The sequence below is a fragment of the Phalacrocorax carbo genome, chromosome 2, assembly GCF_963921805.1.
Source record: "Phalacrocorax carbo chromosome 2, bPhaCar2.1, whole genome shotgun sequence".
In the NCBI taxonomy this organism is placed as follows: Eukaryota; Metazoa; Chordata; class Aves; order Suliformes; family Phalacrocoracidae; genus Phalacrocorax; species Phalacrocorax carbo.
The window spans coordinates 73443673-73456902 of record NC_087514.1 but is presented as its reverse complement, the minus strand read 5'-3'; the positions used below and the strand labels follow the sequence as shown (position 1 = coordinate 73456902).

The following is a 13230-nucleotide window of genomic DNA, read 5'->3' as shown; positions in this document are numbered from 1 at the left end:
GCAAAATGTGTATTGGAAGGTTATCCAAGTCAGTCCGTTCCTAAGCTTGTCATAGCTGTCCTTGATTTTTCAACCTTGGGTGTGTGTGTGAAGCATATAGATGTGTTCAGACTCTGTTCAGTGTCTTAAATGAAAGTTATTTCAGGGTTTTGTTCATCCTTAACACTGGTAAATAGGTTGAGCCTTCAATCATACTGGTGCGGAACGTGACCCATGGCAAATTTTTAAAGGCAGCACAAAATTTAACCCTGCTCATCTGTTTTCCAGGGTGATAGTGAGGCTTACCTGACTCCTTCAAGTCTAGTTGTCAGTCATCTTTGCAGAAAAATACCCAGACTGGGTGAGGCATTAGATATTAACAAGGTGGAGTCTATAAACACCGCATTTCTAAACTTCAAAATCTAGTTATCAGGGTATCACATGCCATTTGCCTTCGGCTGAGCCTTTGAAGATTTCTAGTGGTTTCTGTGCTGTTGGTCACAGTGCGTGAGAAGCCTTTGCTCTGTGACACAGCTCCGACGTCTGCACCTGAAACTGGAAGGTTGTAACGGACCTAGAAAGTCAGAGATGTCAGTTTTACATACAGTGTACATACAGACCGTGGATGCTGATGTCCACACATGCCCTCAACACCTTGAAAGCCTTTTAAACATTTTGGGGTTTGTTTTTCTATGTTGAGAGTATTGATTTCCACCTTACCTTTCTTTTTGTAGCTAACAAGGGTGCAGATTAAATATTTATGTTTTCTGCAAACCTTTTATTCTTGCTTTGGAATCAGACTTTGTTTCTTTCGCTTTGCTATGCATTTTCTGCCACACAGTATTTTGATACATGCCATGGCCTTAGTGATCAGAAGAGGGTTCAAAGTCCTATTAATGTTGTAAAGCGAAAGCGTATACGTGAAGTTCCAAGTTGTTTTAGCTGTAGCACCTCTCTACAGTAATTGCAGGAACTCTATATTATAAAGATCTATTTCAGCCTATTTCAGTTGGAAGGGAAAACATTCTCTGCAGCGCACGGCTTGTTTAGCCTGCCCACGTTTTTATTATTCATTATGATTGTAGTGTCTAATCAAAAGTTATTTGGCTTTTTTGCCTGGTACTTACTTGATAGAGAATTACTATTTAGGTGTGGAATCCATATGTTGTTGACATTGCCTTCACAAAATATCTGTATTCTGCACTGTCGAGTAATAGAAACTGTAGTAATCAGTGGGATTCTAACGAGCAAAATAAGTTCTACTTACCTCATAAACCTACTTTTATGACTGGAAGTACAAAAAAATTGTTGCTTGAAAGCAGTGTTGTCTTAGACTGCTGAAGAAATTGAAGAGACTTCAGTTCCATACATCAGGTTGCCCATATATCCCAAGAGTAAGGTTCTCCACAGGTAGCAAGCAATGGAAATTATGTTCTGAGTAGCAAAAAACCCCATCATACTTCTGCCTGTCCTTGGCATTTTCAAGTAAATAGCTTGAATCTTGGCTCATTTACACAGGGATAATTTGAAGTATATATTGAAATCAACATAATGAAAATGAAACGGAAATTCTCCATGAGGATTTCTGTAGTTAAAAGTGTCAACAATATGGGTAAATTTTTACTAGGTCGCATAGTATACAGCATTTCTAACGGAGCAACAATATCAGAAGTAACACCTAGATATCCCCGTTCTCACTCCTCTGCTTTAAGTCACACTCTCAACATACACACTGAAGGAAAAGGTTGTAGGTACATGTGCATGCTGTTATAAAATAATAAAAGTTGTACATGTAATGAGTATTGTTGATAATGAGTACTTGATACTTGTATTCCAGCAGTCCAGGACTACTTAGGTAATGCCAGGACTATGGTAGCAGCCTTAAAAATATATAAGCAAACCCTTTCTGAAGTGACCAGAGATGTTAAATAGAATCAAACAGTGAAAAGCAGCCCCTCTGACAGTGCCTCAAAACTGCTAAGTTACTGTACTTGAAAATTAGCCCTCTTTTGGACTTGCTCACCAGGATGAAAACGACATTTCCAGTGGTTTCTAGAATGGTTTTGGGAGTGTCATGGAAAACGATGTGCTCTGGATAAGGTGAATGATATTTCTACTTGTGGGGAAGGATTGTCGTGGACATCTAACCTGTAGCTGCAGATCTCGCATGTGCTTTGGATTACCAATCGTGTATTAAAATTGCATTTTGTAGTTTATACTGCATCAATAAGAGACTCAACTATAAAACATTATTTAATTTTTTATTTGCTCTAGTTTTATAGTAAAAACCTTGAGCAAACTTCCTCAGAGGTGTGTATTTCTGAGAAGGCACAAGGAACACTTGTTTTGACTTCCTGAGAGGGCGCATTATGCTAAAGGTGTTGGTGAGACGAGGAAGGCTGTATTATATGGGAGACCAAATTTATGAGAACATTTTCCATGGTGAGAGAGAGGAACCTACTGTTAGTAATACTGATCTAGCTGATATTCACTAGGCAACAAGTCCCAGGCAAAATTTATGTGGAAAATGCTGGATGTTAGAAATGTGATGTTACTATGGAAATGAATCATTATCACCTAAAAGGAATTTTAATGGAGTCAAGCAACTGGCAATCTAATTTAAGGCACATTTCAGGTTTTGGAGTGAAGTCTTGAGAGAATATAGATGCTAAGTGTGATCTGTGCATATTTGCCTAGCATCACGCTTCGAGCTTATGAAGGCATACTGATTTACTGCTTCACATTCTTCATTGACAGAGAATGAACTTAGTCAGGATTCAGCTGATTCAAACACCATTTACGAGAATAAACTGCTGGAATGATTTTATAGCTAATTTCTTTTGCTAATTTTGTGCCTTTTGAGTGTTCTACTCATCCTCTTCTGTACATCTTTCACAAAGGAGGCCAGGACTCCTAGCTTCAAGCTTGCTCAAAGCCCCCATTGCCCAATGCCAATCTCCAGCCATCCTGCTTCTGGAAATAGTCATTCTGGTTAACCTGTAGTCTGTATATTGCCAAATTGTTTGTTTTACTATACACTGAAAGCTATCTTTGACATTAAAATCTATTCCCTAAAATAATATTCAGGAGTATATCTCTGCAATCTGGACTAAGATAGTGAAAAGGGCAAGAAGCATTCTGGTATTGGCTGTTTACATGTTGGCAAAGGACTGACTCTTGCACAGAATCAGCTCACTGAGGTCTCTGGATGCTGCTGTAATACTAGATATGGGACAGTAAAGTATTTGTGGCCTTTGGGCATTACTGTAAGGGTGCAGTATCAGGATACAGCCCTTCATTTCCACAGCCACGTCCTGAAGTCACTTGCACCAGAGGGAATGTTTTGGACAAATGTGAGCAAGTGACAGTTTTCCTACGGCCACAGGACTTGCAGTTGTAAGACTTTTTTGGTCGTCTGTATCATAAAAGGAACACTGCTTTGCCCTGCGTACCATCACCAAGTGTTACAGTTCTGCTGGCTAGGCATCTAGAGTATTTTCACTGTGTTTAGTATCTCAAAACTCTGAACTGTATGTAGTATTTGATTTTTAAATATCAATTATATCAAGGAATTGATGATCCTAATTCAGGGACACCTTTTTCTCTCTTTCTATGTAAAGAGTTAATTTTTTTTTTTTTTTTTTTTAGCTATGCATTACCTTCTCATTAAGAATTTAAGTTTTCTTGTGGTTGTCTTACGGCCCTTGGTAAGAAGGCCACACTGCTGCTAGTAGTTACAAGCTTCATTTTTATGTGTCTTGGACCGTGTCAGATTATCTTGATCATGTCCCAGCCCCAGGTGTGTAACATTTGTACTACTTTATTGGACTTCACTACCAAAACGTCTTTTCATTGGCCTTGTCCATGCTGTTAACAGTGTAGAAGAATGTTAAAAATTATGTTTAGACCTTGTAAATAGCATGATATCTTTTATAGACATTTGCATGGTGTTTTTATACTTGCTGGAACTTTCAAGTGTTTATATTTGGCACTTTTTACAGGATGATATTGATTTTTTTCCCCCACTGTTATTTGGAAGCGGTTGTAATTGTGAGATCTTGGTTACCCATGGGCTGATTATCTGAGTTGTAGGTTAACTATTTTTTGTTATTTCCAGCCATTCCCAGGCTGCAGCAAAACCCGCAGCCGCACTGGAAAGCAGCTGCGTTTGATGTGTTGTGAATTACAGTACATTTTCATGAAGCGCGCTTTGCTTGCTAATGCTTACTCTTTTCTGCTCTCCAAAGAAATGTGTTTCTGAGTTTTTGAAATGTAAATATTCCTGTAAATTGTACCCTAATCTTCCTACATTTTGGAATAACTGTTCATTTTATACAAGCTGATATTCTCCATTATGTCTCGTATTCTTCATAGGTGTGCACTAAGTATATTCTAGTGCACTGGTTTACAACGCTAAATACTTTATTGTATAATGTTGTTTCATGTGGAAAGTGCCTCATAATCATTACGTATATACATATATGAATTATGAGTGGTTTGACCTGTATTCCAACACCATGTGAGATCCTAGGTTCTGAGTTCAAAGTTTCTGAAAACGCAGGGTTAGATCCATATATACACTGATGTAATACAATTTTTATTTCAGAAGTTAATACAATATACTTGTGATTGGTCAGCTTGGTGGGGCTGATCAACAGGCCTGGTTAGGTGGTATTTGGTTGTTTCTTATTCTTTCATTGGTATGACTTAAAGTAACTTCTTTGACATCAGTAAGTTTATCCTCCCATATTCTGTGAGTGATAGAGTATGTGCATCAGTTCTCCTTAATACAGCTTCTAAGAATAATCCCACTCTACTAGGCGTGTGTAGTTGTGTTAACTGGGATTGTCTTCCTTGTTTAGCATTTATTTACTTAAAACTCAAAGCAAAATAATCTCATGTCTCTGCTTCTGAAGTAAGATGCTGCGAAAATGCTAGAGCTGATGCCTCTGCCTCCAAAATACCTAGTTCTCTGGCTTCTCACCTGTTAAAGGATGGTTAATCACCTAACTTGCAGAGGAATACTTTATTTGGAAAACGTCAAGTGCAGTAAGGAGTAGCAATGGTATTAGCAGAAGAGCCTCATGTTGAATTCTTCTGCATTACAGGAGTACAAACGCAAACTAGCCAGAGTGTCCCAAGTACGGAAAGAACTCAGGTCACGCATCCAGAACCTGCCTGATCTCTCTCGACTCCCCAATGTCACGGGCAGCCACGTACACCTACCGTTTGCAGGAGACATCTACAACGATGATTGATCTACAAGAACATCCTTCCATAACCTCTACTTTTCTGTGAAGTGAGGGGTAGGTCAGACTGATTGGTACTCTTGTAGTATTATTTTTGTATATTGTTGGAGAGTGTCAGTAAAAATACTCTAATAATTTATAAAAATGGTTTAAAAAAGTTGATTTGTTTACTATTTTATTGGCGAGTGAACAATAGGGTACATTTATAAAAGTGGCATCTGTGTCTATTACATTGAAGAATGGATAATTATCTTATCTTTTGTAAAGATTTTAGTTGGGTGCCCTGTAAAAAAACATGTTAAGATTTTTCTTACGTACCCTTTATTTAAGGTAGATCAACATATAATCAACACATACTTCTGACTCGAGACATTTCAGTTGCTAGCGAGGGAGTGAGACGTGGAAATCACAAGCTTATGTCTGCAAGACGGTTGATGCAATTTAAGGCAAAGTTAAAAGTGATCTTACTGTCCGTTACATTTAAATTACCCACTCCCAAAACAAGTCAGGTGGGTTTTTTTGAAGTAAAGGTTAGAAACCAATTTTGTATTGGAAAACAAATAATGTTACACTGAGCAGATCTTTAAATGACTCAAAATATTGCAATATTTTAGTATCATTTAAAAGTCAAAGTAAGAAACTATACAATTGCCCAGTTTAATTATGTTTCAAAATTGTAGCTTTCTTTTTACACCTACTTAGTTTCTAAATTGAGGGACCATTCATCTGTACTCCAGTCCCTTTCTGGAACATCCGTCTCCATCTAAAAAGGTTAATCCCAGAAATGTGAAGCCATTTTACCGCTTTAATTAAATTGAAAGGTCATTCTCTAAACTGTCCCAATTGTTAAATGCCCATTATTAAAATTTGACAATGCCATGTACCATCCATACACGCAGCAACACGATGATAAAGCCATGCTGTACATCATCTTCCACTGAGAAGCCCTGGAGGCCAGTGTGGGCTTCCAGCCCCCCACCTTCACCCGATCCAGCAAACATTTCTAGATCTTAATCCTCTTTTCTCACAGAAGAGGAGGAGAGAGTTCAGGCCTGTGTATAAGTCAAACAGTGGAAAGTTATTGCCGAGTGTCTGTTTTTTAAAAAGTCCTTTGTGTGGCACAAACATGGTATTTGTCTACAGGTAGATGAATTTGTGAAAAGTCCTTGTTACCATACTATGCACCAGCTTTTAAGTTCACTTCAAAACCTAAAGATACAGACAGGCATCTAGCAGTTTGCCAGAAAGTTTAGGCTTTTCAGCCGATCGGAATTAGGCACGTAATTGTTGAGGAATGATTTTAAAAATGCCTACCTGTACCTTTGGCATGTAGATGACCTTAAAAACCTGGGCTGCAAGTGTTTGAGTTGTATATATCTTTGGAGTATTTAATGATTGCATTTTGCTCATGTGTTTGCACTTGTCAGGCATTGTTTTGCATAAGTTAAGGTCACAGTTTACAAGCTTGAATACTCCTTCTCACATGATAGCAATTTTTTTTAGACAAATCTATTCTTCCTTTTCAAAAACCACAACAATTCAAAATAGTCCTGGAGTAAAATTGTTGAAGATAGCAATCTGTCACTTGGTATTGACTTCTACAGGGCTAATTGCTAGAATACTTGTTGGATGTGAACAGAGAATAGTCTTTCTCTTTAAAATAGATACACCTGAACATAAGCACCTCAGTCCAATTATCTTTTCTCATGGAAGCTGCCATGAACTAGACCTGAATTAAGTAGGGAAAAAAACCCAAAAGACAAAATGACAAGCTGTTAACATAGCATTCCATAGCATGCAATGTAGAATACTAATTTCATCAAAAATTCTGACTGACAGATAAGGTTGCTGAGAATAGTTCCTCAGAGCTCACTAGCTGTCCAAAGATTTGTAAGTTTTTTGAGTGGCAATTTTCCACTCCATAGGAAAAAAGAGCTAACTGTAATGAATCCAGAGGAGTGTTTCTTTGAAGTCTAACATGAAAAATGAAAATAATGCTTATTGGCATCTTTTCAGCTTAGATTCTTGATAAGAAAATGAATGTTCAGGTACAATTTTTATATTTTAAATATTTCTGTTCTGGTACATTAAACTCAGCTCATAAATTCTTATATACATGTTTGTGCATTACAGTTGCAGTTAAAGCTCAGTCTTGCTAAAGAATAGCACCAAATCTGTGATAAATATTAAAACAGCTTTATCTATTAAGAATTATAAAACAAATCATAAAACAAGGAGGATAAATAGCAAGTTCATGGTTGAAACCCATCCATGGAAAACTTAATTTGTACCCAGAGGTGATTATAAGTGCAGCGGCATGGCTTCTTGAGAGTGCATTGAAGGATCTAAGTCTTGGATACTCAAAACCATAGGGAATTAAGCTTAAAACAGTCTTTTTCTACCTTAATTAAAAATAATTATAATGAAGTGGAATGCTGAATTTCCTTTATCTCCCAAGAGTATGGAAAAAGACACGACACTTCACTAGACTTGTTTTTCCTATTCATAACTCTTACTGATAATGTTGCTTATCTACAGATAATGTAAAACTTATAAAAGAATGAGGAAAAATTTGAACTTCTTGATGTATATAAGTTTTAATTTTGAGAGAGTGCTATTTTATCGATATATTTTCTCTTTATTTGACTGTGAAATTGTTTACTTCAAGGAATATTTCATAGCTGGGTTTTTGGAAATGATCCCTCAATATTTGTTTGGAAAAGAGGACTTGCGGAAGGTCAAGGTCACTCTTACAGCAAGTGTCATATATTAGTGGCTGAATGGTACGTTGTTTTTTATTTATATGGGAAAGGCATCAGGTATGAACTAGTTAGAAGATTTATATTGTAACTGTAATAGTATAGCAGGAGATAGCATGGTACGATACGAATGCAGCCCTGTAGTATCAAAAAATACCTCCAAATTCTCAGGTTCCAAAGCTTAACATGCGTACTTCTGACATCTCAGGAAGAAAAGAGGCTGGGTCGGGAAAGGAGGGGTGGTTAGGAGCTGAAAGGAAGAACGTGCCTGGGTGGAAATGAAAAGCAAAACAAATGTCCGCTTTCCTCAGGACAGAAGCACCAGTGTGAAGCTGGGCAGCACAATGTTTTAGCCGTAGATGGGATTCTACAATAGAACTGCTTTGGGGTGATACCACCCTGGGAAAGAAAATGTGTGGCTGTACCCTGCCCGTCTCTTCTACCGTGGTCTGACTCTGCCCAAACCAGAAAGCCCACCCTACAAAAGGCACAATTATAAAACGTCTGAACATTTTTCATCTAATAATAAAAGCATAATAATTAGATTATTTGCTTCACTATATTGCACTTTTATTGAGCATTCTCTGAAAAAAGCAGAGATTCTTGCAGCTCTCTGCCATGTGAGAATGCTTACCTTGGAGGTCACTGGGACTGCTTGTATATTCTAGTGTTTGCAGGCTCAAGCTGTGTTTTTGCAGAATGTTTTGAAAGATATCAGGAATATTATCCCACTTCTGTGGTTTTAAAAATAGATGTGAAGTCCTTAGTTACGAAAATTACCATTCTTAGAAACTGTGTTTCATTACTCCTTTTGAAAATTAAACTACAGCCTGCAGGTAACATTAGCTTGTCTGTTTCACTCTGTTAATATTTGTATTAATATATTAAAACCCCTCAGTTAATCCTTAGCAACACAACCCAAATTACATGCTTATTATGTATTTTATCTGGGTAGTCTTTTGAATGTTGAACTGAGAGCTTTCATTATGACGAAATTACATTCCTGTTTACCTGAAGTTTAAAAAGACAATGTGTTAGGACTTTCACAGGCTAATGCTGCTCTCACAAAGTCAGTGCTAACTCAGCCTGGTACTTCAAGGGTGACCCAAAACATGTAGGATGCAGGAGCCCCCCGTGCAGAGGCCCACGGAAGACACGGAAATCACACATAGGCCTGATTGGCCTCTATAGAAGAGCTGGATTTCAGCCTTTTGAAACGGAAGCCAATAGACTGATGGGTGTGGGGGCTTTTTTCAGTGGAAAAATTAGTGAACTAGAAAACCCACACGTCTGAAATTTGACAGTTACATTTATAAATATTTAGGGCCAGTTCTGCTCATTAGTCATGCATTTAATCACAGTGACTGTTCCTGCAAGTAAAGAAAGCAGACTCAAATGTAGTGTCTGAAGTGGATTTTTTTTTTAATGAATGACCAATTTTGTCTCGGCTCCTATTTCAGTGTGTCATTTATCTTGATTAAGTAGTAAATCTCTTCCATCTTGTTATTTAGAAATCTAATTCTGATTTCATCTTTACAATATTTGAAGTATCCTACTAAGCATGATGTTTTTGTGGGAATTTGCAAAAGTTCAATAGCACTCGTTACTTGTTTGCAACAGAAATAGACTCATTTGTTAAAAGCTAACAAGAAAAGTTTGAAATGTAAAGATGTTTCATTATTGTGCTTTTCTGACAGAACGTGTAATCCTTGTGTAATTTATGTCCTCGGAATAACACCTGTATGTATGCTCTTTCATATTTAATAGAATAAAATGTTGTAAAAACATCTTTGAAGTCATTGTTTGCTTGCCTAGTCGATCTCGTGACGTGAGGTGGCTTTAATGTAAACCGCTCCCTACATGAGTCAAACAAAATTTCACGGCGATGCTGGGGAAGTGGCCGCTACTAATTCCGAAGTTTATTACTCTCTGGATTTGTATTTTGTGTGACAGTTTTCAGTGGGGAAGCAGTGCATTAAGAAGTCTGAGGTCATACCTGTGAAACTGTACATTTCTTAAGAAATATTGTTCATATACCGCATCATTCGGCTGAAGTCTGCATCTCTTCAGAGGCAGGGCTGGGCGTGAGGGAACCAGCTGTAATGTGCCAGCGCGAGGTTCCCAGTGCTCAAAAATGGGAAAGTGGCTCAAATAGATATTTCAAAATAAAACAGCTTTAGTTGGGCTGGTTATATTAAGACAGACTTTGTAACATTTTTCAATATATGGTATAATGCTATTAATGTCCATGATAACATACCATTATGTAAGTAGAATTTGTACGAGCTGGGAAATAACTTGCCCTGTAATTAAATACCTGTACGCAGGGGTGTACGCTTAAGAGAGCTGCCTTGGTCTTGCTTCACAAAGTCTGGGTGAAATTCTGGCCTCACGCAAATCAGCAAGGCTGTTTCCCCTCTGTAAGGAGTTGTTCTTCAGTCACAAACTGGTCACACCGTGTGGCGAGGCCTGGCAGGGAGACTCAGCGATGGTCTGTCACAGCCAGTAATTAACCTTCAGTGTCTCATCGAGTACAGGAATGTAATATAATCTGAACGGAAGAGAGGACCAGATGTGTGTATAGGGATGTGTGTGTATATATATATGTATAGATATACATCTGATGTGTGTATATAACTATATACATCATATATATAGATATGTATATACATATGCATGTGTGTGTATATATATAGATATATATCACAGAATCACAGGTTGGAAGGGACCTCAGGGATCATCTAGTCCAACCTTTCTAGGAAGAGCACGGTCTAGACAAGATGGCCCAGCACCCTGCCCAGCTGACTCTTGAAGGTGCCCAACGTGGCCAAGTCAAACCCTTCCCTGGGGAGATTATTCCAATGGGTGACTGTTCTCACTGTGAAAAATTTTCCTCTTTAGTCCAATCAGAATCTCGCCAAGAGCAACTTGTGTCCGTTCCCCCTTGTCCTCTCCATGGGACTCCGTGTAAAAAGGGAACCTCCATCTTTTTTGTAGCTACCCCTTAAGTGCTGGTACATGGGGATGAGATCCCCTCTGAGCCTCCTTTTCTCAAGGCTGAACAAACCCAGCTCTCCCAGCCTGTCCTTGTATGGCAGCTTCCCAGTCCTCTGATCATCTTGGTGGCCCTTCTCTGGACCCCTTCCATCCTTTTTGTATAGCGGGGACCAGAACTGCACACAGCACTCCAGGTGTGGCCTGACAAGCGCTGAGTAGAGCGGGATAATGACTTCTTTATCTCTGCTGGCGATGCCCTTTTTGATGCAACCCAGCACCCTGTTGGCCTTCTTGGCCGCAGCAGCACACTGTTGGCTCATGTTGAGCTTTCTCTCCACCAGGACCCCCAGGTCCCTTTCCACAGAGCTGCTCTCCAGCCAGGTGGATCCCAGTCTGTGCTGCACTCCTGGATGTTTTCCCAGGTGCATGATCTTATACTTCTCCTTGTTGAACTAATGTATTCAATACCCTGATTCTGTGAAAGCCCAGCAACAGAAAAAGCCCATATTAGAGGCTCAGGAATAACACAGAAGCACTTCAGATAGAAAGAAAACACCAGCATTTTCAAGCACGCTTGTAAAACAAGGAATGGCACACACTGAGTGGCTTTTTTTCCTTTTTTCTCAAAGTCAAGTCTGATAGTCTGCAGTAGCGATCGCTTATAACACCACATCTGGACATGTCAGACAACTCTGGTAATTACAAGAAAAAGATGTTGTTTGGAGCATGGCAGGACTCTGTCTATGCTAACAAACAGCACTGCAACAGCAGTACCCCTGGAGTGCTGCATACCTGAAGCTCAGTGCCCGGCAGCCACAATACACTTTTTAGAGATGCGTACTTCAGAGTAGCTCCCCTGTGATCCTGCGGACAGATTGCCTGTTAGCATTCCAGAACCCTGGCTGTGACCTGGATCACGTCTTTTATCCGTTATCTGTAGTTTTTTCCACAAGGGATGTGACTCATGTCCTCTGAGACCACTCGGTATTGCGTAAAAAGCACAGTAAACAGGGACAATTGGGACACCTTCAAAAGCATACTCTTCGTCTAACACATTAATGCTGGCACACCTCAAAGCACAGCAGATGTCCATGCTGGTTTCATGCGAGCCCCGTAGGAAGCAGAGCCGCAGAGGACCTAATACGTGTACTTTTAATACAAAAATCTATTGCAAAACTTGTTATTCAAATACTTTTGTATAACTCATTTTCCATCAACAAGACTGAAGTATTTTTCCAGAGGACCGGACCATAAATACAGCAACAACAGGTGCCAAGTTCTACATTGGAAAAGGCGTAACTCCACGGTCTGTATTTTGATCAAAGAATGACAGTTAATTTGATCCTACACGTACGTAAGAAACACACAGCAGTGAACCTTTCAAAGTTACTGTGCAAGTGTACAGGAGATATAGAAGGGTTGCATGCCAGTCTCTGAGACTGTCAGTAGAATTTGCAACAAACTATTCTCCCCCGCCCTGGATTGGTTTCAAGTCTGCCAACTTATTTGCTGGTCCTATTTCTTACACAGTGTTCATGGTGTATGAATACACTGAAAAGAAACTATTCATTAGAATACAAAAAAAAAAAAAAAAAAAGGGAAAATACAGACCTTTAAACCCAAGAATTTAAATGTTTTTAAATGATTGATTCCCTCTTCAGAGGGGAAATCTGCAGCACAATTTGCAGAACTGTCGCTGCAGACTATACACAGGGCAGGCTATAATTTCAGTCATGAATGGTGACTTTCCTGCGTCCTTTCTTACCTCTGTGCCAAACTGAAAACGTAAAATCTGATAGCAGAGCCCACTCTAACCTTGACAATGGTCTATTCACATCAAAATGCTTGGGTGCGACGAGTTGACTGCTGTCCAGGGCAAACCTAGCCCAGGAAGGAAGCAACTCTGAAGGGCAATAAAAGCGAACGACATTTAAGAAAGAGGTTCTCTCTGTAGTCATTTCTGAACGAGACAAATGTGACCCACTTCAGTAGACCAGAGCAGTTGCAAAGGGAACATCCCATATTCCTTATGACTGTGCCTCCTCTCTGGCAGCAGTAAGAAATCAGGCCTCTGCTGATCAGCTGAGCGTGGGGCTGCCAGTCGCTACTGAGAGCACCCACATTAGAGTGCAGTTTTACAAGGTTCTGTGTTATTCTGGGAGCAGTATTGTCTGCAGTCCAAATCACAGACAACATTCTTAAGAAAATGAAGAAAATGAATCTGGTGATACACTAGTTTATGTCTC

At 39.2% G+C, this 13230-nt stretch overlaps 1 protein-coding gene across 1 annotated transcript in view; it reads left to right on the top strand.

Moving 5' to 3' along the window:
- The window catches only part of RPRD1A (regulation of nuclear pre-mRNA domain containing 1A), a 45529-nt gene extending 35755 nt beyond the window's left edge, over positions 1-9774 (top strand). Inside the window, exon 7 of the mRNA XM_064443278.1 lies at positions 5088-9774. Within this exon, the coding sequence (XP_064299348.1) occupies positions 5088-5237 (150 nt within the window). The 3' untranslated portion in view covers positions 5238-9774. The remainder of the gene's footprint in view (positions 1-5087) is intronic.
- The last annotated feature ends 3456 nt before the right edge of the window (positions 9775-13230 follow it).